Source organism: Mandrillus leucophaeus, unplaced genomic scaffold (assembly GCF_000951045.1).
Source record: "Mandrillus leucophaeus isolate KB7577 unplaced genomic scaffold, Mleu.le_1.0 Scaffold485, whole genome shotgun sequence".
Lineage (NCBI taxonomy): Eukaryota > Metazoa > Chordata > Mammalia > Primates > Cercopithecidae > Mandrillus > Mandrillus leucophaeus.
In genome coordinates, this window is record NW_012105198.1 from 2,287,022 (window position 1) to 2,312,616 (window position 25,595).

The window sequence follows — 25,595 nt, forward strand, 5'->3', positions numbered from 1 at the left end:
ACATTGGGGCAAGCCATCCCCAGGGAATACAAAGGGCAGAAGACCGGTGTGACTGGGTGGTATTGAACACACCCACACCTCCTAAGGGTGCTATCTGTTGCATTAAGTTATTCTGAGGAACAAATTTACTGTAGCATTGTAAATTCCTGTACTATGTGACTCTTGGTGTCACACATTTAGTGAAAGATATGGCTCAAACAGTTCGGCCCCAGCATGAATTCCACAGGACCCCAAGTTGTTTTTCATCCCCATCTACACCCCATTCCCTCCCATGCCAAGCCCTCAGCATTCGAAGGTCTAAGCAGGGAAGCACTCACCAAGGTCACTTGGGGCAGAAAGCTAGAAAGAATTCTTTCTTGTCCTTTCATTCTTCTCTCAAAGGGAGAAACATGGCAACAGTTGTAGTGTTAAACCCTGCTTTCCAAGTCCTCCAGGATGGGGAATTTAAAAGTTCGGTGGTTCAGACAGTTCCTTATTTACTGGTGCACTCAAGTCATTTTGTGACCCAGAGTTCTTTTCTGCCGAACTCCCTCATGATGTAAATAAATTACTTAAGTGGATTGAATCCAAATCATTAATAACCTCCACTGGCATGATTCATTTGGGCTTCATTACAAGGAAAGAATTCAACATCAATTTCTCAACCCAACAGTTGTTTACAACGCACTTCAACCTAAGAGTTGTTGTCCCTACAGGGCCAGAGTGAAAGGGTTTGGGGGAAAAAAAGAGAAAAACAGCTTTGCAATCAATACTTATGTTCTGCCTGGACAGAGGGAAATTGAAGTGCTCTGAGGATAGACCTAATTGTCAGCATGCTTTGAAGTCCAAGATACTAAGGGAGGAAAATGTATATATGCCAGATAGGAAAAGGCTGTGGTTCAGTGTTCATTTTCACATTTATACATACATGCTAAAAACACGCACATTGCAAGAATGGACTATTAATGTAAGAGATTTAAACTCAGGGATTGCTATGTGGAGTGACTTGAGTGGGTCAGTGTTCTCCAGAAAAGCTTTGAGAAGCTGAGCAACTTCTGCAGTCCTGTGGAATATGATTCCTATACCATCATTTTACATTTGCTTTTTAAAAGCCCACCAAACCTCTTGAGGAATACCGTAATATTAAAATATTGTGGAGCCTGATGCATTTTATGCAGTCCAGTCATAAGATGTTACCAGACTTTCTGCCCATAACTACCTGAACATAGTTCCTTTGTTTTATGGGGGAAGGGAAAAGAGAGGATAAATTAAATCATTGGACTTCCATCTAACTTGGAATGACTTTGATTTTTAGAAATAAGACTCTGATTTCTATTTCATCTTATGTAAGCTGTTCTAAAGATAGCCAGGTTGGGTGAGTTTTGATTGTACCATTGGGGAGAATCCTGGACATAGCATCCAACGTTCTGACCCAGCATGAACTAGTAAGGTCCTCTCATGAGGTCTGAGGCTGCAGGGAGGGAGATGATCTTACTTTCAGTCCTGCCAACTTCACAGGACTATGATGAGAGAACTGTTGAGAGGTATCTTCATTTAAGCCATGCAGCAGACAGTAGTCACTCAATAAGTGCAGGCTTTGAGGATGCAGTAATAGCAAAACACTGCACACAGTGGGAAACAAAACAGCAATTAAGCCAGTGGTGACTTCCCCCCAAACGTTGGCCATTTGAGTTCCTTCTCCATAATACTTGCCATATGCCCCTATGACCTGAACTGTCATTTACTTAATATTGTCAATGGACTTTTTAAAGAGCGAAAGGATTAATTTTAAGAGGAAATTTCATATTACTTCCATGACGGGAAGACTGGTATCATCTGACACAAACTGGAAAAATACACACTATTAAAACGTAACAGTGTAATGAATTTCTAGTTAGCTATTATTGCCTGATAAAGGCTCGGAGCCTGAGGCTGGCCTTTTCTTTCACAGGCAAGATTAGCAAGTGATGAAATTGTGTTAAAGATATTCCACGGGGAAGCCAAGCTTTCCCGCTGTGAGATTTACTATTTCATGCCAGATCTGAATACCTCCAAACTCACTCTTTTCACCAGGCATTCTTTGGGAAACCTAAACATTAGAGAAGTGAAGTTCTCTGACCCCATCGCCTGCTTCTTTTAGCTGCTTACACATGAAAGGAGCCAATCCATGTATCTGTCCTTCCATTTTCTGCTTCATTCTAACCTTGTCCCACCCTAAATATTTTTCCACAGGTCAACGGCAAAGACTTGTCCAGAGCAACTCATGACCAGGCTGTGGAAGCTTTCAAGACAGCCAAGGAGCCCATAGTGGTGCAGGTGTTGAGAAGAACACCAAGGACCAAAATGTTCACGCCTCCATCAGAGTCGCAGCTGGTGGACACAGGAACCCAAACCGACATCACCTTTGAACATATCATGGCCCTCACTAAGATGTCCTCTCCCAGCCCGCCCGTGCTGGATCCCTATCTCTTGCCAGAGGAGTAAGTAACCTAATCTTGAACCCCTAACGCGTTAAGTAAAGAAGTATTTCCAAGTTGTTTTTTTGCTCTTCCATGTGGCAAAAAAAAATTAATGCACCCTATAATTTTCCTCCAAGTTGCCCATATTTAATTTTATTGTTTATAGAGGCAATAAATCGAATCCTGCTCAAAACCGCTCTGACATATTAATTACTTTATTATAACCCTGGAGCGGACTTACTCAAATTATATCCTAAGAACAGAATTACTTACAAATGTTGTAAAAGTTGTTTCAGAATAAAATTTAATCACCCCAAATGGTAATTTGAAGATCATGCAGTTATTACTAGAGGGAATGCTGATCATTCTTTTAAATAGACAACAAAGTAAGTTGTGTGTGTCAAGAGAGCCCTGGAGGTTGTGCCTTCTGCTTTCTTGGGTCTCATTTCAAGCCTGGATCCATGTAATAAGCCCGCACATGCCTCATCTAAGTACTGCATCAACCAATTAAATAACAGCTGCAACTCAGCACGCCACATGGATTTCTTTACACACACCTCTTCTCCCAACTTATTTCTGCCAGCAGCAAAGATTCCTTCAGAGGCTTCAAGTCAGACAAACCTGATGCTCAAAGTGATTTCTAGTTGTGGAACTTGGGTAACCTACTTTGTTTTGTGGGGCTGTATTTTTCCTATATTAAAATGGGGATAACAGTATCAATCTCTTATGATCGTTGAAGGATTAAATAAAACAGTATGTGGGAAGTGCCCATGGGGCATATGGTAAGCACTCGGTACATGATAGCAGTGATCCCCGTTAATTTAGTGGGTGAAGTAAAATATTCAGGAAAAAATGAAGAGCAAGACATTTTCTGTGATAGACTGCTGGCCTCCAAGGCGTCCAGTTCAACATAGCTTTAAACGAAGCTTTTCGTGTGTAACTTCGCACATCTGAGGACACAGCCTCTCCAGCTGATGTTAGGGTCGCCCCTGTGTTTTCCCATCTCAGCTCCATCTCGGATCAGATCATTTATTTCAAAGGGCATTTTCACCTCTTACAGGAAAATCCACTGGGTAATACCTGTTGGATTCCTAGTAGTAAGTCAGTAGCTGGAGTGAGCACTTGTTTCCTGTGGTTCTGTCAAGTTCCAAATAAAGGCTTGCGCTTCATCCCTTGATTTTAGTGGCTAGCTGTCACTGGAACCCAGGGCTAATTCCCCAGGCTTGACAGAGTAGGTTTGGCGGCAGCTGGTAGCGTAAAGACAGAGGACAGGGCATCCGTCTCACATTCACTCACAGTGTGCACATGTGCAAAGCACTATTATCTCCTTTATTTCTCATGACTGTCCGTTTATACAGGTGAGGAACTGCAAACTTCAGGTTCCACTGAGCTGATGGAAAGGCAGGTCAGTCAGACCCCGACTCCCAGCTCTGAACCACAGTACCCTGTAGTGGCCCATTCGATCCTCTGGAACAACTGGCTGATTCACTGAGTATGATTATCCAAACCATTTATCTGACGTTACAGACCAAACTGCCTCACATTATTGATGAGGCCTTTAAGGCTACTTCTGACTCTCAAATGTTGGCCTGTCACAGTGACGGGCCTTTTAGAAGCTAAACCTGTAATTTCCTCTTAAGTCTAGTTAACATGACATGACTTATCCCCTGGGGGCAACTTGAGAAATGTCAGAAGAGTCCAGAGGTCAGGCCTCTTCAGGTTCTGGCTAGGTCAGACAACAGCAAGAGCGTGCATCGGGACTGAACGGGGAATGTTAAGTTGATGCGTGAAAGCCCAGACCTTCCAACAGTATCCTCAGTACTAAAAGCCCTTTAAGTGCAGGCAGTATATTTGCCTGATGGGTCCAGAAAATTGAAAGCCAGCCCTTATTTGAATGGCCACTCATGTCTAATCTGTTGTTTCAAAACTAAGTGCCTGGCAGGGAAGACTAGGGCCCATTGATTGCTGTGCTATGACCTTTGAGAACGTGAAGGTTTGGGTCCCCAGCCAACAATCAGAGGCTGAAGCTTTGCATCTGGCACCGTGGACTGTTAAGCTCCTTTCAAAGCCACTGATCCAGTATGTTATGACTCCCACTGCCTTTGCTCCTTGAGGTTCCTTTAATGACGCTTCCAAAGATGTCATGAGTTCTGTGGATTGTATTTTGCATATGTTGTCCTAGGGAAACATATCTTTATATGCATTGTTATATGATGCATATAAAACATCATTATATGTATTGATGCCTACATGTTTGCACATACGTTTCAACCATGTAAGTGCATACTGCATTGTGATATCAAACATATCTTTGTGAGTAACATTCAAAAAGACACCGTCCTAGGTAACAGCAGCAGAGTTTCAGTCTCAGCCTTTTGAACTGGTCTCAGGGGCCAGCACATATCTTAGACTGTTGCCTGGGCTCGAGCCTAGTTTTCTGCAGAGCCTAGTTTTCATCTAACAATGAAGCAATAAGCAGTAAAATACTGTCCTCTTTCCTGCGTACAGATGGAGTTAGAAATTAGTCACATTGAATCACATGACTGGCAGGCTCTGGGATGGGCTCTGCAAACAACAAAGCCCACCAGGCTGGCACTTTGCATCTTAAGTCCTTCAGCAGGAAATGGACTAAAGGCAAATGGTAAAATTAGGATGATGGAGGTCCTGACCATGCTGAGAGCCCCATCCAGAGGGAAGTGAGTCATGAAAGGGCCCACACCCTGGGAACTGTTCCTGTGCCACTGGCCTGACCATGGGTGTAAGAGAAACAGATCCTGACACTGGAAACAGGGCTGTAATGATGTTGCATCTCTTTTCAGGCATCCCTCAGCCCATGAATACTACGATCCAAATGACTACATTGGAGACATCCATCAGGAGATGGACAGGGAGGAGCTGGAGCTGGAGGTATGAAGAACATCCTTGTCTCATTTTAGGAGTCATTATTAAGAACACAGAATGCCTAATAAGTTCTCTATAAACATAAATTAGTTTACAGATGCCAATGGAAAAATAACAAAAGCAGAACCACTTTTACTCATGCCCTTTGAAAGGCACAACTGAGATTCTTCTTCCCTCCTTGGAAATAGAGCTTAATAATCAAGTCCCAAAAGCAGAAATGTAAGGTTTTTTTTTTTTTTTTTTGAATCACTTAAAAGATAGGACAGTAAATCCTGTTGTCAACCTTTGAATCCACATAATCCATACATTCTTGTAACTAACATAAGCCGCCTCACCTTCCTCCCTTTTATGTCATCACCACTCTTTACTCAAAGGCAGATGGCTCAAGAGTAGGTGGATAAATTACTTCAGTGAATGCTAGCCTGCCCTAACAAAAGGGTTTGTTCACTGCTTCACTTGCTTCAAGTTTGCTAACATTGATATAGAAGAAATTAAACAAATCCATAACTCTTCTTAAGTGTTGCTTGAGGCCACACAGGATTAGGTAAAGATTCAAGATGCTACATAATGTCAAGTAGGTCTTTGTTAAGGTTTAAAATATTTAGAGGACACCAGGTTGCCAACAGAGTTCTACTTCCCATTTTCCTTTTAATAAGGGTGATAGAAAATACAGGAAACACTAACTTGTATAATATATTTATATTTTGGGGGAAACACTTTTATATTTCAATGGGGTTTCAAAACATATAAGAGCATTTCTGAAAGCTGATCTTGTGGAGTAAAGTAAAAAGACACCTGATGTTGACAGGCAAGCCCTTGGGTACCATCAAAAGGTCACCCAGGAAAAAAATCGAACATTTTATCCAATTTCATGGCTAACTGTTGTGTAATCTATGCTGTCCTACCAATACTTCTGAAGCTGAACTGTTTAGTGGCAGTAGGTTCTGTGCAAGGACAGAAGCAGTCGAATAGTAGAAAACAGCTGTGTTCCTCTACTTAAAGTTACCAAGAGTTCTTATTCCAAAACAGAAGTTAAAAATCAATAAATGTAGGCAAACGATGACTTAACTGACGGTTAGCCAGATACAGTCAAATCAAAGGACTTGTCGCCAGTGGCATGACTGACTCAATGCAAGTTTTTAAAACTTTAAAATTTTCCCTAAATGCACCTGTTCTAAACAGGAATGGCCACTATAAAAACTTGACTTTCTGCTTGCTGTCAACCACTTACCAAAGCACTTGCCATTTAACGATTGCTCCAGGGAATGAAGCTTTGTCATTTTCAAAAATCAGGATTCTGCCTCTTATTTAGTGTCCTATCACCCCAGCTTCAGGGATGTTTGGTGAAGCAGCCACGACTCCTTCAGGACACTTTTCCTTAATTTGTTCCTTCCAAAGGGGGTTCATAAGGAAATACATTTGAGAAATGCCAGATCGAAGAAAACTAAACAGATTTCTTGGAGGACTTCTGAGAATCTTGACTATCTAACTAGCATTGGTAAATCCCCTGGGGGAGTGGGCAGAATTTCCCCCACCTCTCTGGCCAAGTACCTGTTTATACTTCCTCAGTCTACAGTTCTCTGGAACACTGTTGGAGAAACACTGCTCTCCAAACAGAGGGCTATTCAATCATCTTTATGGGACGACGCTGCTTTTTGATGATGTAATTGTGGCAAAGTAGAGTTCTTTTAAAAAGCTGTCAGGTGTTTCAGAAGCTAGAGGTATGAAGTAGTAGAGATTCTGCAGTCTTTGGTATTTAGTTAAACTTGACTTTATAGCAGTGGGTTCTTTAGCTCTTTTTTTAGTTTCTAATACCTTTGAGAATCTGATGGAACCTACAGCCCCTTTCTGGAAAAACTCTGCTGCCTGCGAGAGCTTGCATACAGTTTCAGGAGATTCACTGAGCCCCCACAGTATCTGCCCAATTTGGGCCATTCTGTCTTACAGTTTTGTTGTTGTATCTGAGTATCACCAGAACTCTTATGTGCTTTCTATTTCTCTTTAACTCGACTCAACTTATTTAAACTACGGTAATTTTATTTTAAAGGAAACACTATACCACTGCCTCAAGCAGAAAGTCAGCATCCATTGTCTTAAATAGAAAATCCCATACAATTAAATACAGTGGACACAAGCCAGTGTTATTAAATCCTGGTGCTCAATAAGGGTGCCCGCTGAGGGTTGGGAGCCTGGGGTCACTACATCCTGCCTTTTCTCTAAGGAGATTAGCTAGTATTAAAGAAGTGTTAAGACTAGCCTGAACTGAGTCTTTCTCCCCAAAGCCTGAAGCACCTGAGAGCATCCTGCTTTCAAAGCGGGAGGGAGCCACTCAGAAAATGTTCCCTAGAACCCTGTTGTTTAAAGTGTGGTAGGAGGACCAGCAGCCTGGCTGGTCAAAGTAGAGTTCTCATCTAGGAGATGTGGGAACTGCAGAAACTTGGCCCCCCAGATCTTCAGAATCAGAATCTGCACTTTAACAAGGTCCCTAGGTACCTCGGTGCCCGTTACCCTGACCTACAGGCCACAGGCCCAGATAAAGAAGCCCAAGCTATCATTTCCTCTTGTTCTCTTGAGTCACTCCAGTGAGGCTTTGGTGGTGCCTTTCACTCACTGCAGTGTAGAGATGTGCCCCCGAGTCACGATTGTTGCCCATACTGTCCATGCAGAGTAAAATTATCAGGGCCTAGGAATGACTAAACCCCTCGTAGGCATGTGACACTGTGTTCCTAAGACTGCTTCTCTCTTTTCATGAATAAAAGCAGACACAACGCAGGTGTTTAGAAAACCAGCCTAGGATTAATATTTTAAGCTAGACCTTGGATGCCATCAGACTTTATATTCGTGTTTATTTTCAATTCCGTTCATTTTACTGAGCATCTCTTACATTAAATACACTGTTTGGCCCTAGAAATGCAAAATCAGGAAGTCATCACTCTGCCTGCCTGTAAGGAGCTCACAAGCCATTAGGACCATTAGACATTAGCTTTTCATTTCTTCTTAAACAACCAGAATGGGGCACTCTCCATCTCTAGCCCCTTTGAACAGTTACCATGGAGTACTGTGAGTCCACAGCAGCCAGGAAGTCTTGCTTTAAACATTTGGTCTTTTGTCCACAGCAACTCAGATGTCACCAGGTCATTTCTGTTACCTAAGTACCTTCTCATAAAATGAACCTGGCAATTTTGGACAGATGTTGTCCTCAGTTCTGTGGCGGTGATGGCTCAGGCCTCCTAGGCTAGGAACGCATCAGCTGAGGCCTACTGCAGCCACTCACCGGAAGGGTCTCTCCACTACAGAACAGTAGCTGTACCTCCAGCATTGCTGTTTCAGAGGTGTGTCTCTGAAAGGGCCTCTGCTCAGTCCTTTCGAGAAGGTTAATTAATAAACCCCACATGCTGAGAAGTGAGTTTCCTAAAGTGGGCCCAGTTTCCAGGGAGACTGGCACGTGCCTGTCATCCCTGCTTCTGCACGAGATTTCTTAGAACAGTCGCAATCTGCCTTCTAGATTCCATCCTGTTTTGTTCTAACTGTTGGGTTCAATTTTAGTAAAATCAGGCTGTTATATTTAAGTAAGGGGCCAATCGCAACAGACCACTTATCATCTAAATTGAATTGGACTAAAGTCAGCACCTTCCAAAGAACAACTAGTTCCATGGATGTTATATATGAGGAAAATATGTATGAGTGTGTTGAGATTTTATTAAAGCAAATGCACAGAGAAAAACAGATGTTCTGGCCAGACACGGTGTCTCACGCCTGTAATCCCAGCACTTTGGGAGGCCAAGGTGGGCGGATCACAAAGTCAGGAGTTCGAGACCAGCCTGGCTAACATGGTGAAACCCTGTCTCTACTAAAAATACAAAAATTAGCCAGGCATGGTGGCATGCACCTGTAATCCCAGCTACTTGGGAGGCTGAGGCAGGAGAACTGCTTAAACCCAGGAGGTGGAGGTTGCAGTGAGCCAAGATTGTGCCACTGCACTCCAGCCTGGGCAACAGAGCAAGACTCTGTCTCAAAAAAGAAAGAAAAGAAAAACTGATGTTCTCCCTTTTAAAGTACACAAAATGATCATATTTAGGTAAGTGTCAAATCCCTGTTATTATGAGACTGCTTAGAGTTAAAGGGATTACACCCAAGTGTACCCTAGGGTTGAGCAGACAAATAATTACCCATAAATTTTCAGGCACTGAACACCTGCTCTACATCTTCCTGTAGGCAATTAAGAAAGAAAATACATGCCCAAAGAAGGCTTTTTCTTTTGTTTATTGTTTTAATTTCCCAGGCGATTCATCAGAAGCATCCTATGTAGGCTGTGAAACTGCTGTCACCTGTATTGTGTTCTCATGATGTAATGAAAGGAAAGGAAAGCTACAATTTCAATAGGAGACTAAAATGCTCTCCAAACCTGGTTTTATAGAGGAAGCTAAGTATATCAGAAGGGAACCGGGATTGACGTGGAGATTATGCAGGATGCCCCAGCCAGTCTAGAATTTTTTCTTTAGCCTTTGAGGCACAGGACAAGGAAGAGATCCTTAGGGAACCTTTCCTGGTCAGCCCCATCCTGGATTGAATTGGCTTCCTTATTACTTTTCCTGTGTAATCAGGGTGTTTGCCACTTTTTGTACTACGCCTTCTAACAGCCTGCGTGGCAGTGCCCCAGATGTTTACATGCCTCAATCTTTTCTCCAAATGTCACCTCTCCAGAGGAGCTTCCCTGGCTACTCTCTGAAGCACCCCTATGCCACCAGTACCATTATTTACTTTTTTGTTGTTTTTTTTTTTGGAGACTGTGTCTTGCTCTGTCACCCAGGCTGGAGTGCAGTGGTGCAGTCTTGGCTCACCACAGCCTCTGCCTCCTAGGTTCAAGCAATTCACCTGCCTCAGCTTCCCAAATAGCTGGGATTACAGGCATGTGCCACCACACCTGGCTAATTTTTGTATTTTTAGTAGAGACAGGGTTTCACCTTGTCGGCCAGGCTGGTCTCAAACTCCTGACCCTCAAGTGATCTGCCTGCGTTGGCCTCCCAAAGTGTTGGAATTACAGGTATGAGCCACCGCACCCAGCCCATTATTTACTTCTTATCTGTCTTCCCCACTGGAATACAAGCTCCCTGAGAGCTAGGCTCTGGTCTAACTCATTTACCATATATTCCTTTTGCCCAGACCATGTCTGGCATATAGTAGGCACCCGGAAATGTTTTTTGAATGAAGGAATAAAGTGCCTTGTTACCGTATCTCAAACATAAGGTCCTTGAGGGAAAATGCAGTCTTTAGAGATATGTCTATATCCCACATAACACCATGGAAACTGTTGAGATAACTTAAATGTGCACAGCAACCTGGACCAATAAGTTGAAGAGTTATGCTTTAGTGGCCAGTCTTCCTGGAGGTGGATAAAGCATTGAAATGAGTCTTTGAGATCCCCTTTGATTAAAGTAGCTGATGCTGAAACAGAGTTTGAATCAACAAGGTGGAATGGCCCTCTTCAAACTCTTAATTGGAATATCGTTTCAATTTCATCTGAAATGTCAGGCTTAGCTGTTCGTTTTTATCAACAGTCCATCTAGACCAGTAAGCAACAAGATACCAGTGACAGGGGTAGCTGTAATCCAGATAATGTTACTACATTATTCATACCAGTTTGATTAATAGTCGTCTTTGAAATCTTATCTCCATCACAGACAGATACATATTGATAACTTCTATGCTTTCAGCAATATGCTCAATTGTGTAAAACTAGATCCGTCACACAGAAATGCTGAGAATTTACAAACCACCCAGTAAGTTTGAGGAATTTTACTTTCCACTGAGTCCCCAAAATATTGTGTCTTAAAACCACAGAATGGCTAAGTTTGTCGAAGTTCAATGACTTGCTCAAGGCAACCTCCCTCATTAAAGATGGAACCAAACTGGTTTTTCATTTGGATCATCCTGCCTTGGACTCTGAAGTTCATTCAATTTTATTGAGCACCTACTGTGCACAGCATACAAGTCTAGACACTGCTTTCATTGCACAATTCATTATTCAGCTACCATTGCCTTACTGTAATCTTCTTTGTAAGAAAACAAGGTAAACCCTAAATCCATACAGAGACAGAGACAATACCAGCTCTTACACTGTTGTTTTTCAAGAGCTTCTGAAAGCCTATTATGGATCACTCCGTGCTTAACTGTCAGCAACCAGATTCTTCTCTGTGATGTTGAACCATCCCTTGAAAATTAAATGACCGAGGCTAAGTCGTATCCTGTGCCTTCTAAATGAAGCTTTTCTGGCTTTTGTTTAGAGTTCCAAGAAGGGCCAGATAAGGCAAGGAAATATTATAGCCCACACCTTCCTATCTCACATCAGTGTCAAGTAAATACCTAGAGTAAGCTCCAGAATACCCTTTGCTTTGTTATTTGGAAATGTGCTTCACCAGCATTTGTTCATCCAATATCACTCATCCTTTGATAACACAGACCACTTCTAAGAGAGAAAACTGCTCCTGGAGTGCTGCCCTTGAAGTGGAACACTAGCATTCTTATGTCTGTTTTAAAGATCAAACTGAGAACGTGACTGTCCCCATGACGGTTTGTCCTGAGAGGATTTGTGATGGGAGTCAAAGGCTAAACGCAGTGTTGGGCTCTACACCATTCTGCTGTTATGAGGGAGTATGTGTTCTAAAATGAACACTAACTGGGAATAGAACTATTAATGGGACCTTCTTCTCTCCCATGCAAAAACGTCAAACAGTTAGCATTTGTGAAGAATCGATTACTAATTTTACTAAACACAGGTGAGGTTAGTGGCAGCGTATAAGGAAGGAAGCATAAGTGGTTCTTAATTCAGATGAAAATATCTTAAAACAATAAATGTTTTGAGTATCTTCTGTTCCAGCCTGAAACTTTGTTCTAAGAAAGTTTTCTCCCTGATTAAGTCATAAAGATTTGTTGGAGGAATTGACAGATTCAGAAGGGAAAATGTACAAAAAAAAAATCATGATTAGCAACATGAACTAATGTCAACTACTCTATAGCTTAATAGTCCTTCAAATCTCTATCAATCAAAATACTGACAAAAGATAGAACAGAAATGCTTTTCAGGTTAGGTTTTATCAAAATTGTATTCTAAAGTCTCATGACATCAGGCCACCTACATGTTTGGTAGTAGGCCAAATAAATCTAATCGTTTTCTGCATAACAGAGTGTCAATATCACATTCTTTAGGAGTCTTTTTCTTACTTGTATACTCCTCGTACCTTATGCCTCTCAAATGGAACACTCAAATCTACATGTGTATTACGGAGTTGTGCTTGTCAGACTGAGCTGAAAAGCCACAAGGACCAGGTTGGCTGGTTTGTTTACTTTTCAGTCTGTCTCTAACCAATACGTGGTCCTACTGTGTGTGACTGTGTAACTCACCCCATCTGCAACACGTTCACCAACACCTGAACTGGTCTACACTTTGTCCAGTGAGACAAATCTGCTAATCATGCCCTTGGTTATCATGACAATGTCCATTTGCTATAGAGGTTTCTGAACACTTCCCTTAATTTCTGTGCTCACCTCATCATGACCAGGAAGCACGCTTTGAGGAGGAGGAGCAGCAGCAGCAGCAGAAGAAAGTCCAGTAGAACTATAGTATCTTCTGTACTTCCTTGAGAGAGAATTACCTTGGCAGCCAGCCATTCAGAAAAAGCTGCAACTTGAATTATCAACATCTTTCGTCTTTCTCATTTTTCTGCTTACAATCTTCCCACTGCTGTCTCTCTCTGCTTGGGTTGCATGTGGACCTGTTTCAGCAAGATGTGTCTCCTGCAGGGATAGCACCGGGCTAAGTGGCAGCATTTGAGCTGCATCTGTGCAGTTGGACCTACACAGTCATGATATTTTGTTGATTCACACTAACCTCAAGGAAATGTCAAAACTGAAAAAGTGTTCCCTGATACTCATATTCAAATGAAGTGTACCCTAAGAGAGACAGGGGGGTGTGTTTGAAACATAAGAGGATGATGTATGCCTAGTATATTTGTGGTATGCAAATTGGTTATTCCAAAGTATTTAGAAACCCAAGTATTTAGGCTTGCTCTCGTTGTTAAATATGACCCTTAAGCCCACTTAGTATATATCTCAAAAATGAAGAAATTTCCACCTAACTCAATGATCAGAAATTAATGGGGTTTCATTTAATGAGAATTTACCATATTGATAGAGCTATAATTAGGAAGCTGTTGAATTAATTAACATATCAGTGTTCAGAAAATAATCTTATTAAGAGGGGCACTGAAATATACCCACTCTACCACAAACAACTTCTTGTGACTTCAGGCAAGTAACCATACCTGCATGTAATTATTATACTACCGGTGACCATAGACTTTCTACGGGTCAGTCAATGTGCTAAGAGCTCTGTGTGCCTCACGTTGGTGACTCTGGGAGGCCGGATGACAGATACTAGTGAGGACACAGACCTTAGATATACTAACACGCACATGATCAAGCTGCTAGAAAGAGGGAGAGTTGGGTTCTGAACATCTGTCTTCATAGTTACAACTCTTCCCCACCACGTTATACCCCATGTATCAGCAAGAGAGACTGCTGAAAGTCATTAAGATCATGGCAGTCCTCACTTGAAACCTTTTGATGGGTTCCCATGGTGTTGAAATAAAATCTTAGCTGCTCATGCTGGCCTGTGGGCCCTGCCTGGTCTAGCTCTGCCACCTGGCCACCCTCAACCCACTTCTGTTTTTTGTACACGGGACTCTGGCCATGCTGGCCCAGGGCCTTTTTACACCTGCTGTTCCTCCACCTGGGAAGTGTCCATGGTGCCTGGCACCCTGCCTTTCATCGGGGAGAGTTCAAGAAGTATCTGCCATGTAACTGCTTTGAGCTTCTCCATAGACAGCTACATTCGCCTTCCCCTCTAAGAAGACCCTTGAGAGAGGCCACTTGGAAATAGTCCCCAGATACAGTGGCACGAAGACCCCATCTCGGAGCCCTTCCATTCTCCTGCTTGGTGATTAGATAACACTAAAAATTAGACCAAAGGATCTGCCGGAGAACTTATCACGTGGCCCTTCAAATAGGCCTGCAGCTTAGAGCTACAAAAACTTGCACAAGTCATTGGCAAAGTGGGCAGGGGAGTGACTTAGCCTGGTTACACTGAGAGCCCCAGGATGGCCCCCCTAAGGCTCCGACAATTTCCAAAGTTCTGACTTCATTCTGAAGCACAGACTAATTGGCAAATACAATAGCATGTGTCCCGCATTTGGGCTCGCTTTGCTTTTATCTTATTTAATTTGCAGTAATAGCGGCTGAAACTAATTTCTCAACTGTAAATATCACAGCTGTTGTGGAGAACATTAATTGCACACTATCACGTTACCCTCCTTTCTTGGATCAATTTATGTGTAATCTGTTTGCAAGTTCTATGACTGTGAATATTAAGGGAACGCAATGTGAAATAATCTAACCAAACACATTGGAAACATTTGTACTGAAATGGCTGGTTGGTTTGGGGTAGGGAAATACTCTTGTTTGTGGCAGACATTGAAAAAGTGCTTTTGAAAAGCCCTGCCCCAGAAGTCTTGACTCTGAGTGAAATATGGGTAATTTTTCTTTGGGGGATCAATGAAATAACTATTTTCAAAATGACTTTATATTGAGTGAAAGGTCAGAAATGCCCTAGGCATTGATCCTGTGTCCATAATCACTTTTTTTTTTTAGTAAGTTAACTGGCCCTACAAAATTGAATGCAAAGAAATCCAGTTCATCATTTAAAGATAATATTTTTAAAGCATTTGACATCCCCTCAACTCGCATTGCCTGCTGCAGTCTCACTGGGAATGCCTTTCTTTGTCTAGGAAGTGGACCTCTACAGAATGAACAGCCAGGACAAGCTGGGCCTCACTGTGTGCTACCGGACGGACGATGAAGATGACATTGGGATTTATATCAGTGAGGTACAAAGGCTGATTTTGTTTTTGTAACTATCATATCAAGACCAAAAGCGTTTTTTTTCTTTTATATGTTCACCAACCCTAACCCACCTCATCAAGAACTCTTTGGAAAGACACAAATTATTCTGTCCCCTCATCACACTCCATGGCATTGCATCTTTCCATGGAGGTTAAGTTCTAATGTAAGTACTTAAGGCAAAATTACCCTTGAGAAGCCTGCAAATCAGCCATAAAATGGAGCCGTTTACATGGTTTTGTGTGTTTAGCCCCGAGGGAACAGCAGATTCACATTTCCCAACTCATGTTCATTGAGTGGAATGGTGGGTGGAATAACTTACACTTTTTAAAGCCTCTCTCTCTGTCTCTCACTTTTTTTTTCCTCTTAGTGGAGTATATATAGTTGAGTTCATATAAGTTAAATATGACTTTTGTATGTACTTATCAAACTACATAGATGCATGCTCTTTTGACCTTCCTTGAGAAGATACATAAAGCAGCTGGTTTCAGCATGGAAACTTTACAGTGCACACGCATCGTTGCAATCACAGAAACCCAATTTTGTCAGGAAATAAAATCTGTCGCTACAGAACGAACTACTAGACTCCGAAATTGTCTCTTTGGTTGTATGTCATCCACCAAGCTTAAGTTAACCCAGCCTTTCTGCGTTTGAGGGCATCCCTCCCCTTATCAGTCCTCCTTGTCCCAATGATATTTCAAATTTAAAGTTATTTTCCAAATTTTAATACAAGTATTTGGTATAAAATAAGGTATGGTTGCTAGTCAACATAATGAAGGGTATCCTTTAACCTGTTCTACATCATTGATTTTAATTACCATGCATGCAACAAAAGTCAGCTGTGCCTCCTCAGATCAGCAGAGCCTGCACACACTGCTATATAATAGAGTTGCTATGCAGGGATCCAAGAACCAGCCCTAGAAAGGGCTTAGAAGCAGATCAGCTCATGTTTGCCTCTCCTTGCACGACACTAAGTCTTGTTTATTTCTGTGCAAAACAGAAACACAGGGATGAGCATGACTGTGTGTTAGAGATGGCTTTGAAAGTGCTGTTGCTTATTTTCATGCATATCTGCATTTGTGCTGAGATGGTCCATGTGTGTTTCAGATTGACCCTAACAGCATTGCAGCCAAGGATGGGCGCATCCGAGAAGGAGACCGCATTATCCAGGTAAGTCCACTTCCAAACAATGGCCTCTTAATGGGCCTATCACTAAAGAGCAAACTGGTTCTAATGATAGGTCTAGGGTTGAAATTGCAGAAGAGGTTAAAGAACAGGGATCACAAACACAAATGTGTAGTGAGGCCAGACAAGTTAAACTAATTGTGAGGCTAACTCTGAGTCATAAGAAGCAACAGGGAGTGGTGAGGACTGAGACAAACTAGATGGGGCATGTTCTGTCCAAAGAGGGCCTTGCAAAACTTGAGCCAGTTCTCCTCATTTTCTTTCATTCTATTTGGATCAAAACAAACATCAGTGAGCCAAAGTCAGGCCAACAGTTTACAACTTGTGAACTAACATAATTCTCGTTTTAGATTTCTCTGAAAGATTAACTTTGGACCAAGCATTTCAGAGTCTCGTCCATAAAATGGGAACATTTTTGGCAAATTTAGCAGAATCGATTGAAAAGTCTTATAAATTTTCTGACTCAACATCTAACCATCCTGGAATCGCTTCTGAGGGTCATCACTTGACCTTGAGCCCTGTTGCTCCTTCTAGTCCAAATGAGACCATTCATGTCTCTTTTGGCTACAACCTTCTTTAATCTCACAGAATTGAGATTCTTGGCTTCATTGTGTCTGCAAGGCTTAGCTTTCTCTCTTCTCATCCATATCCTCTCATTCCTAATCAACTGTGTTTTTCTCATTGCATACCTCACCACAAGTCATTCTGATTTTCTTCTCCCACTGCCTACTCTGGGTTTCTCTAGCCTTCAGCCAGAACCTGTGCTGCTCAGGATCGCTTGCCCTAGGGAAGTGACCCAAACCTTCACACCTGAAGGCTTCACACCTGAAGGGTCAGGGTCCTCAGCATACTGCCATTTTTTTTTTTGGTTGCTGGAGTTTTCCATTAACCTTTACTAAGAATGGAAGCACTCAGAGGTACTCCAAGGAATCCCCTGGGTTCCAGACACAGTCCTCCCTGCCTCCACTGTATCACAGCAAGCCCATTTTCCCTTGGTAATTGAAGGCAATCACTCCAACCAATAGCGTCACCCCTTTTGCTGCCTGTTGGCTCACTGGTGTAAGGAGGCATGTGGAGGGCTCCACTTCCAATTCAATGGAACCATTGCTGTGTTCCCTGGAGGTGGCGTTCCACCAGGATTAAGACCTCCAGACCAACAGGGGTCAAAGTCACCAGGACATGCAAGCAAAAATCCTGCAAGAGGGTTAATCAAGTATGATAGTGAGAGTGTCATGCCCACTTGACCCTCTGCCTGGCCTAAAGAAGTTTAAGTGTCAAACTGGGGACACAAAACACCATGTGTAATTCTATTCCCTTTTCTTAACCTCAGTTTCCATAATGTTCACATCAGACCCACTGCTGCTTTTTCTTCTATATTATCCAATAATGTCTACATATACTCCTGCCTGAATATTATGTCTAATTACTTTCATGTTCCCTCTGCACAGCATTATGATTTTTCTCAGTGCGGTCTTCTAGAGGTTCAGCCCCTTCTGTTCACACTCCACACATCAGTCACCTCATGAACTACACTCATGGAGGCTCCTTTGTAGACCAGAGAAACTGCATTGCTCTGAGCAAGACTTTTCCTTCCTAAAATCAGTATTCTTTTCCAGCTACAGGGAAGTTTTATGTTCCAGCTGTGAGTGGGTGACAAATGCAGGTCTGAAATAAAATAGAATGATTTTGCACCATCTAATCATACTATTTGTCTCCCCACTCCCCACCACCCTTTTTTTTTTTTTTTTTAAAGATCAATGGGATAGAGGTGCAGAACCGAGAAGAGGCTGTGGCTCTTCTAACCAGTGAAGAAAATAAAAACTTTTCATTGCTGATTGCAAGGCCTGAACTCCAGGTAAATTGGCTTCCTACAGATGAAACTGGGTCTGTATTTCTAAAATCAAAAGCTCAGGTCCCCAGGCTTGGAAAAGAGCACCTGAGTATTGGCTGTGAACTTGAAGGTGTTTTGTACCCTAGAAATACAATCAAACTTGCTGTGACTTAGAATCCACTTTATGATTTAGCCATGTAAGGTTGGTTAGATACCCACCCTGACATCTATACTGCAGGCCCACCGGGTTGGTTAATGTAGGGATCACAGGGAAGGAAAAGGAAACAGAATAGAATGGAAAACACAACTGGAGTCATCAAGACATTTGACTTCCCAAGGCCTAACATGTGTTCCAGCCTTGATCTGTGCAGGTTCCATTTACAATAGCAGAGTATGGGGAATTAAAAATTGCTCTTTCAAAATAAAAGAAATATTGAATGATAAATAATAATTAAAACTGATATGACCACCAAATAAGGGCTAGACTCTCCGTGGATCACTTTACACACAGGAGAGCCTTCCCAAGAGATGGAAGTTTCCAGAGGTTCAAAAGTTACCCAGAAAAGCCCCAGAAGGAGGGTGATAAAGCAGGGAGGGGTTCAGGCCCAAGTAATCTGATTCAGAAACCACTGTGTTATAATAACTCCTTCCACAGAAGGAATCATGAACTCTCCCAGGTGGCACTCTTGATCCACTTAGAATGGCTCCAGCAACACATCTAGAGCAGTCCAGTAGTAGATCTCTTTAGGTATGTGTATTACTCCATTTTCATGCTGCTGATAAAGACATACTCAAGACTGGATAATTTATAAAGAAAAAGAGGTTTCATGGACTCACAGTTCCACATGGTTGGGGAGGCCTCACAATCATGGTGGAAGGCAAAAGGCACGTCTTACATGGCAGCAGGGAAGAGAGATGAGAACCAAGCAAATGGGGTTTCCCCTTATAAAACTAGTAGATTTCATGAGACTTACTCACTACCATGAGAACAGTATGGGGAAAACTGCCCCCATGATTCAGTTATCTCCCACAAGGTCCTTCACACAACATGTGGGAATCATGGGAGTTACAATTCAAGGTAAGATTTGGGTGGCGACAGCCAAACCATATCAGTATGAAACCCAGTTGAAAAAGTAGCCTAGAGACAGTGGCATACAGGGCATCTGATTCTCCACAGATGGAAGCCTCATAAGCTCAAAGGGAACTTCAGCTGTCATCTCACTCACAGTCAGACTTTTTCTTAAAGGTCCAGATAGTAAATGTTTGACTCGGGTGGCTATACCATCTCTGCTAGACTCTGTCACTCTAGTGCAAAAGCAGAGGGCATAGTTGTGTTCTCATTAAATTTTTTTTTATTTACAAAAATAGCAGGCTGGATTGAGCCCCATGAGCTATAGAGTGCCAACTTCTGAATAGTTCACTCTTTTTAGGGCAAGGCAGATAAAGGCCTTTTAAAAGTGATATCCAGTCAGGCTCGGTGGCTCACGCCTATAATCCCAGCACTTTGGGAGGCCGAGGCAGGAGGATCACTTGAGGTCAGGATGAGGCCCAGTTGGCCAACCTGGTAAAACCCCATCTCTACTAAAAATACCAAAATTAGCTGGGCGTAGTGGTGCATGCCTGTAATCCCAAATCCCAGCTACTCGGGAGGCAGAGGTTGCAGTGAGCCAAGATCATGCTACTGCACTCTAGCCTGGGAGACAGAGTGAGATTCTGTCTCAAAAAAAAACAAAAAACAAAAAAACCGTGATATCCTTGCCCAAGCCAAACAGCTAGTTACTGTATCTACTGTATCAGAAAGAACCCTTTTTCACACTAAAAATCATTTTTCTATGGGACCTGTTAAACTTGTGTCTGGTCCAGCAAGCAGGGGGAACAGCTAAATCTGACCCTCCTACACAGGTGTCTTACTGCAGTGAAAGTAGCTGAGATGGATGAAAGAGTTTCACCCTGAAAAAAAAAAAATCATGGATATTAAAGACTTCCCCAGTTTGTAGTGCAGGGTTGGAGGTCTCTGTAATGTGAGGGTGGGATAGTTTCCTGACTTAACGGCAAATCATTGGGCAGACTGCATTTTGATGACTCTTGGAGGAAGCCCTGGAAATATTTTTCCCCAAGGTAATGTCATTTTTTTTAAAAACATAAATGAACATGAAAGGAAACTTCTAAGGCATGTGTTGGCTGCTCTTGCCTGCAGCTGGATGAGGGCTGGATGGACGATGACAGGAACGACTTTCTGGATGACCTGCACATGGACATGCTGGAGGAGCAGCACCACCAGGCCATGCAATTCACAGCTAGCGTGCTTCAGCAGGTAACGCCCACGCACCAGTCCCTGACACTCTGCCCTGCTGAGCTGGAGGAAAGTCTGCTTCCTCCATCCCCCTTTATGGCGCTAAAGACCATCAGAAGCTTATCCACCTGGAAGACAGCAAGAAAACAGCCTCAAGTACTTTTCTATTTGAGCACCAGACCAGTGAAATGCAAGCTGGTACTGTCCCTAGCTAAGCTTTTAAATCTAAGCACCGTTGCCAAAGCAAAGCTGACCTTATGATAATTTGTTTGGAAAACATATGCGTCGGTATTACCATAGATTGGAAAAAGCCATGTTTTCCAAAGTAAAGCAATCCCCTCTGTTTAACCTGAGCTACTTGGAGCTCTCTAGCTCCCTACTATGCTAATACCATTGTCAGAGTCTTAATGAGCCACTCACTGAGTCCTGTATGAGCTAAACAAGGACCTTTATACATCCTACCTGTGTACTGATTGATTTAACGGAATCATTCATTGAGATAAAGACTATTAAAGCGACTATTATTATCCTCATTTTACAAAACTGAGGACAAGAACAAGAATAAGTGACTTGCCCAGGTAGATATGGGTAAGTGTGGCTAAGGCCCACGCTCTTGACCTGGTCCTACTGTCAGATGCTGCCCCTCGGCCTTAGAAATGTACAGCCTGCCCTATCCAGAAACACTGCAAGGAAAGGTCAAACCTGAATACCTGCTGCGTAGGCCTCCCTCACTGTGACCCTTTGTTCTTGTTTTTATGCAGAAGAAGCACGAGGAAGACGGTGGGACCACAGATACAGCCACCATCTTGTCCAACCAGCACGAGAAGGACAGCGGTGTGGGGCGGACCGACGAGAGCACCCGCAATGACGAGAGCTCGGAGCAAGAGAACAACGGCGACGATGCCACTGCATCCTCCAACCCGCTGGCGGGGCAGAGGAAGCTCACCTGCAGCCAGGACACCTTGGGCAGCGGCGACCTACCCTTCAGCAACGAGTCCTTCATCTCCGCCGACTGCACGGACGCCGACTACCTGGGGATCCCAGTGGACGAGTGCGAGCGCTTCCGCGAGCTCCTGGAGCTCAAGTGCCAGGTGAAGAGCGCCACTCCTTATGGCTTGTACTACCCTAGCGGCCCCCTGGACGCCGGCAAGAGCGACCCCGAGAGCGTGGACAAGGAGCTGGAGCTGCTGAACGAGGAGCTGCGCAGCATCGAGCTGGAGTGCCTAAGCATCGTGCGCGCCCACAAGATGCAGCAGCTCAAGGAACAGTACCGCGAGTCCTGGATGCTACATAACAGCGGCTTCCGCAACTACAACACCAGCATTGACGTGCGTAGGCACGAGCTCTCGGACATCACCGAGCTCCCGGAGAAATCCGACAAGGACAGCTCGAGCGCCTACAACACGGGCGAGAGCTGCCGCAGTACCCCGCTCACCCTGGAGATCTCCCCCGACAACTCCTTGAGGAGAGCAGCGGAGGGCATCAGCTGCCCGAGCAGCGAAGGGGCTGTGGCGACCACGGAAGCCTATGGGCCAGCCCCAAAGAATCTGCTCTCCATCACGGAAGATCCTGAAGTGGGCACCCCTACCTATAGCCCATCGCTGAAGGAGCTGGACCCTAGCCAGCCCCTGGAAAGCAAAGAGCGGAGAGCCAGCGACGGGAGCCGGAGCCCCACGCCCAGCCAGAAGCTGGGCAGCGCCTACCTGCCCACCTACCACCACTCCCCATACAAGCACGCGCACATCCCGGCACACGCCCAGCACTACCAGAGCTACATGCAGCTGATCCAGCAGAAGTCGGCCGTGGAGTACGCGCAGAGCCAGATGAGCCTGGTGAGCATGTGCAAGGACCTGAGCTCCCCCACCCCGTCGGAGCCGCGCATGGAGTGGAAGGTGAAGATTCGCAGCGACGGGACGCGCTACATCACCAAGAGGCCCGTGCGGGACCGCCTGCTGCGGGAGCGCGCCCTGAAGATCCGGGAAGAGCGCAGCGGCATGACCACCGACGACGACGCGGTGAGCGAGATGAAGATGGGGCGCTACTGGAGCAAGGAGGAGAGGAAGCAGCACTTGGTGAAGGCCAAGGAGCAGCGGCGGCGGCGCGAGTTCATGATGCAGAGCAGGTTGGATTGTCTCAAGGAGCAGCAAGCAGCCGACGACAGGAAGGAGATGAACATCCTCGAACTAAGCCACAAAAAGATGATGAAGAAGAGGAATAAAAAAATCTTCGATAACTGGATGACGATCCAGGAACTCTTAACCCACGGCACAAAATCCCCGGACGGCACTAGAGTATACAATTCCTTCCTATCGGTGACTACTGTATAATTTTCACTTCTGCATTATGTACATAAAAGAGACCACTACCACTGGGGTAGAAATTCCTGCCTCGTTCAATGCGGCAAGTTTTTGTATATAAGATAAATACGGTCTTCATGTTTATAGTCCAAATTTGCAGACCCTACAACTCTGGGTGTCATAGGTCTATTTTAAGGGGAGAGAGAGAAAAACACCCTTACTATCTTGGAAGGCAATATTAACAAACAGAGCTTTTTTCAAATAGCAATTGTACTTTTCTACCTGTACCCTTTTACATAAAGTGTTTAAATTTCAGAAAGATCTTTTATTAAGCATACTTTCACAGAATAATTTGTTTAAACTATATTCATATTAAAAAGTTAAACACGCTTTTTTTCCTGCCTAAAAACACAAATACAACTGCCAGTATGTATTTTTAATGGAACCCTATTTTATAATGTTACGTTACTGAATGTGTTTCATATGCGTGACCGTTAAGATATTATTTAGGTGAAGGTTTCAACTCAAAACCACCCAACCCGGTGGTTAACGATTTAATACACATAACCAAACCGGCAGCATTTAGAGTTGGGATATACATTTAAACATTTTCCTGGTTAAGGTTCCCAAGAGAGTGTAAAGGTTTTAGCAGAAAGCAAAATATCATGCAGCTTTATGGAAGTTTAAAGCATGTTTGCAAATATTGCAGCCCATTGAAAGAATTTGCATGTACAGGAAAGTTGTGGATGGAGATGGTTTGTGGAATTTTAAGTGCTCATTGTAGTAAACTTTTGCTTTGTAGATTTGAAGGTACAGACTTATACAAGCAAGTTCACAAAATCATGATTAGTTACAAATATTAAGTAAAATGAAGTTAAAATAAATTATTATTTTCTATTTGATATGTTTTGATGTGATTCCTCATTTTGCAGTGGTGCCTATAAAATAAAAGCCTTTTGCAGTGTTTGCTTTTTTCCCCTTGGTTGTATTTACCTGCTACTTTGGAAGGATTTACCATCTGATGCCTTCGCATTCAGCCTCATGGATATAAAGCCAAGGTCTAGCAGTGAAGAACACAGGGTCAAATTTACCATACAACCCTGCATTCTGACTGCCTGTCTCACAGAAAGTTTCAGCCTGGCCCAATATCCTATAAACAAGAATAGCTATGAGCAAGTTTATCAATCAGGGCCATGTTTACAGTGAAATCTCTTTCGTTTATTGCAACCATTACTGCCTGTCAGTAATAACTAACACTCCGGGTGGCTAGGTCCAGCTTTCCATTTCTAAGATGCATCTCCAAATCAGGCAATATTTTCATAGAAAAACAGGGGTCACCAAACTGGGTGGGCTTCAAATCTGGTATCTTTCTGACTACTGCAACCACCAGGATCGTAAATAATGAATTTGCTACAAATTGTTTCCTGATTGATTGATTGTAATGTTTACACCAATTTCAGCTGTAATACTGAAAAAAAAGTAAGATAAAGATAGGATTAGGATGGTGTCATTTTTATTTGCCATGATGCCATACATCTGGTTTACTGTCTGATCCAAATGGAATTTGGATTGAAATGACCAGGTGTTTTAGGCATTTCAGACATATATTCCTCTCACAGACCCTGCTCCAACCACAGTCACTCCTTTGGGGCCAGAATCTTGAGATTAATTAGTAGTCACTCTTGTAATAAACCAACTTAATGAAAATAAAACACTGCAATACTTATTCCTCATTATTAAGATGTCTGTTCATTACCTCTTCCAGAACCAGGCATTGTTATGATAATTACATCTGCTGCATTACTCTAATCAGCCCTCCAAGGTGAAATTTTTGCAAAAAGTGTACTATTAGGGCCTCGGTTTCCTGATACTCTCCGTTTTAACTTTCCACAAAATCGGATCCTTACCTCCTCCCAGGAGAAGCTCCCCTTTCCCAGTCCTGTCACCTCATACCCTGTCTTCCTAGTTAATGTTTCACAGCGAACAATCATCAGTCAAATGAATTATAAATTGCTGCAAAGCATATATCAGCATATGAGTTTATATGGGGAAATAGCTTTCCTCCCCTTGTGTGTTCTCACTGAAGACCAGAGGGGGCTACATGGCCACAGGAACAGCTTTAGCCTAAACAGTCAAGCACAGGGTTTGGTTTTGTTTTTTGAGACCGAGTCTCGCTCCTCGCCCAGGCTGAGAGTTCAGTGGCGCGATCTAGGCTCACTGCAAGCTCCACCTCCTGGGTTCACGCCATTCTCCTGCCTCAGCCTCCCGAGTAGCTGTGACTACAGGCGACCACCACCACACCCGGCTAATTTTTTGTATTTTTAGTAGAGACGGGGTTTCACCATGTTAGCCAGGATGGGCTCGATCTCCTGACCTCGTGATCCGCCCATCTCGGCCTCCCAAAGTGCTGGGATTACAGGCATGAGCCACCACACCCGGCCAAGCACAGGGGTTTTTAACCAGGGCTCCCCATGTGTCTCTGGATTTGGGGCTCAGCTCCTGCACTTATGAAAAAGTAGAGGGAAATAATAGGATGCATTCAAATCCAATTCTAAATCCTTTGATTTCAACTTATTTTTAAATCACTTTATCATCTAGATATACTTAGTCATAACATTCTGTGTAATATGAAGCTTCCCAAATCTAATTTAACCAATTAACTTCTAAAAGAAATTGGAAGAGATCTTAGAAATCAT

At 43.3% G+C, this 25,595-nt stretch overlaps 1 protein-coding gene across 5 annotated transcripts in view; it reads left to right on the forward strand.

The window, feature by feature from the left end:
• Positions 1 to 23,865, forward strand: part of PDZRN3 (PDZ domain containing ring finger 3) — a 224,759-nt gene extending 200,894 nt beyond the window's left edge. For all 5 annotated transcript variants that reach the window (XM_011995376.1, XM_011995373.1, XM_011995375.1 and 2 more), the window contains 7 exons: positions 2,212 to 2,459; positions 5,258 to 5,345; positions 15,182 to 15,280; positions 16,401 to 16,463; positions 18,232 to 18,333; positions 20,507 to 20,623; positions 21,364 to 23,865. In XM_011995376.1, coding sequence (XP_011850766.1) covers positions 2,323 to 2,459; positions 5,258 to 5,345; positions 15,182 to 15,280; positions 16,401 to 16,463; positions 18,232 to 18,333; positions 20,507 to 20,623; positions 21,364 to 22,929 — 2,172 coding nt within the window. In that variant the 5' untranslated portion in view covers positions 2,212 to 2,322 and the 3' untranslated portion in view covers positions 22,930 to 23,865. The remainder of the gene's footprint in view (positions 1 to 2,211; positions 2,460 to 5,257; positions 5,346 to 15,181; positions 15,281 to 16,400; positions 16,464 to 18,231; positions 18,334 to 20,506; positions 20,624 to 21,363) is intronic.
• Positions 23,866 to 25,595: the final 1,730 nt, after the last annotated feature.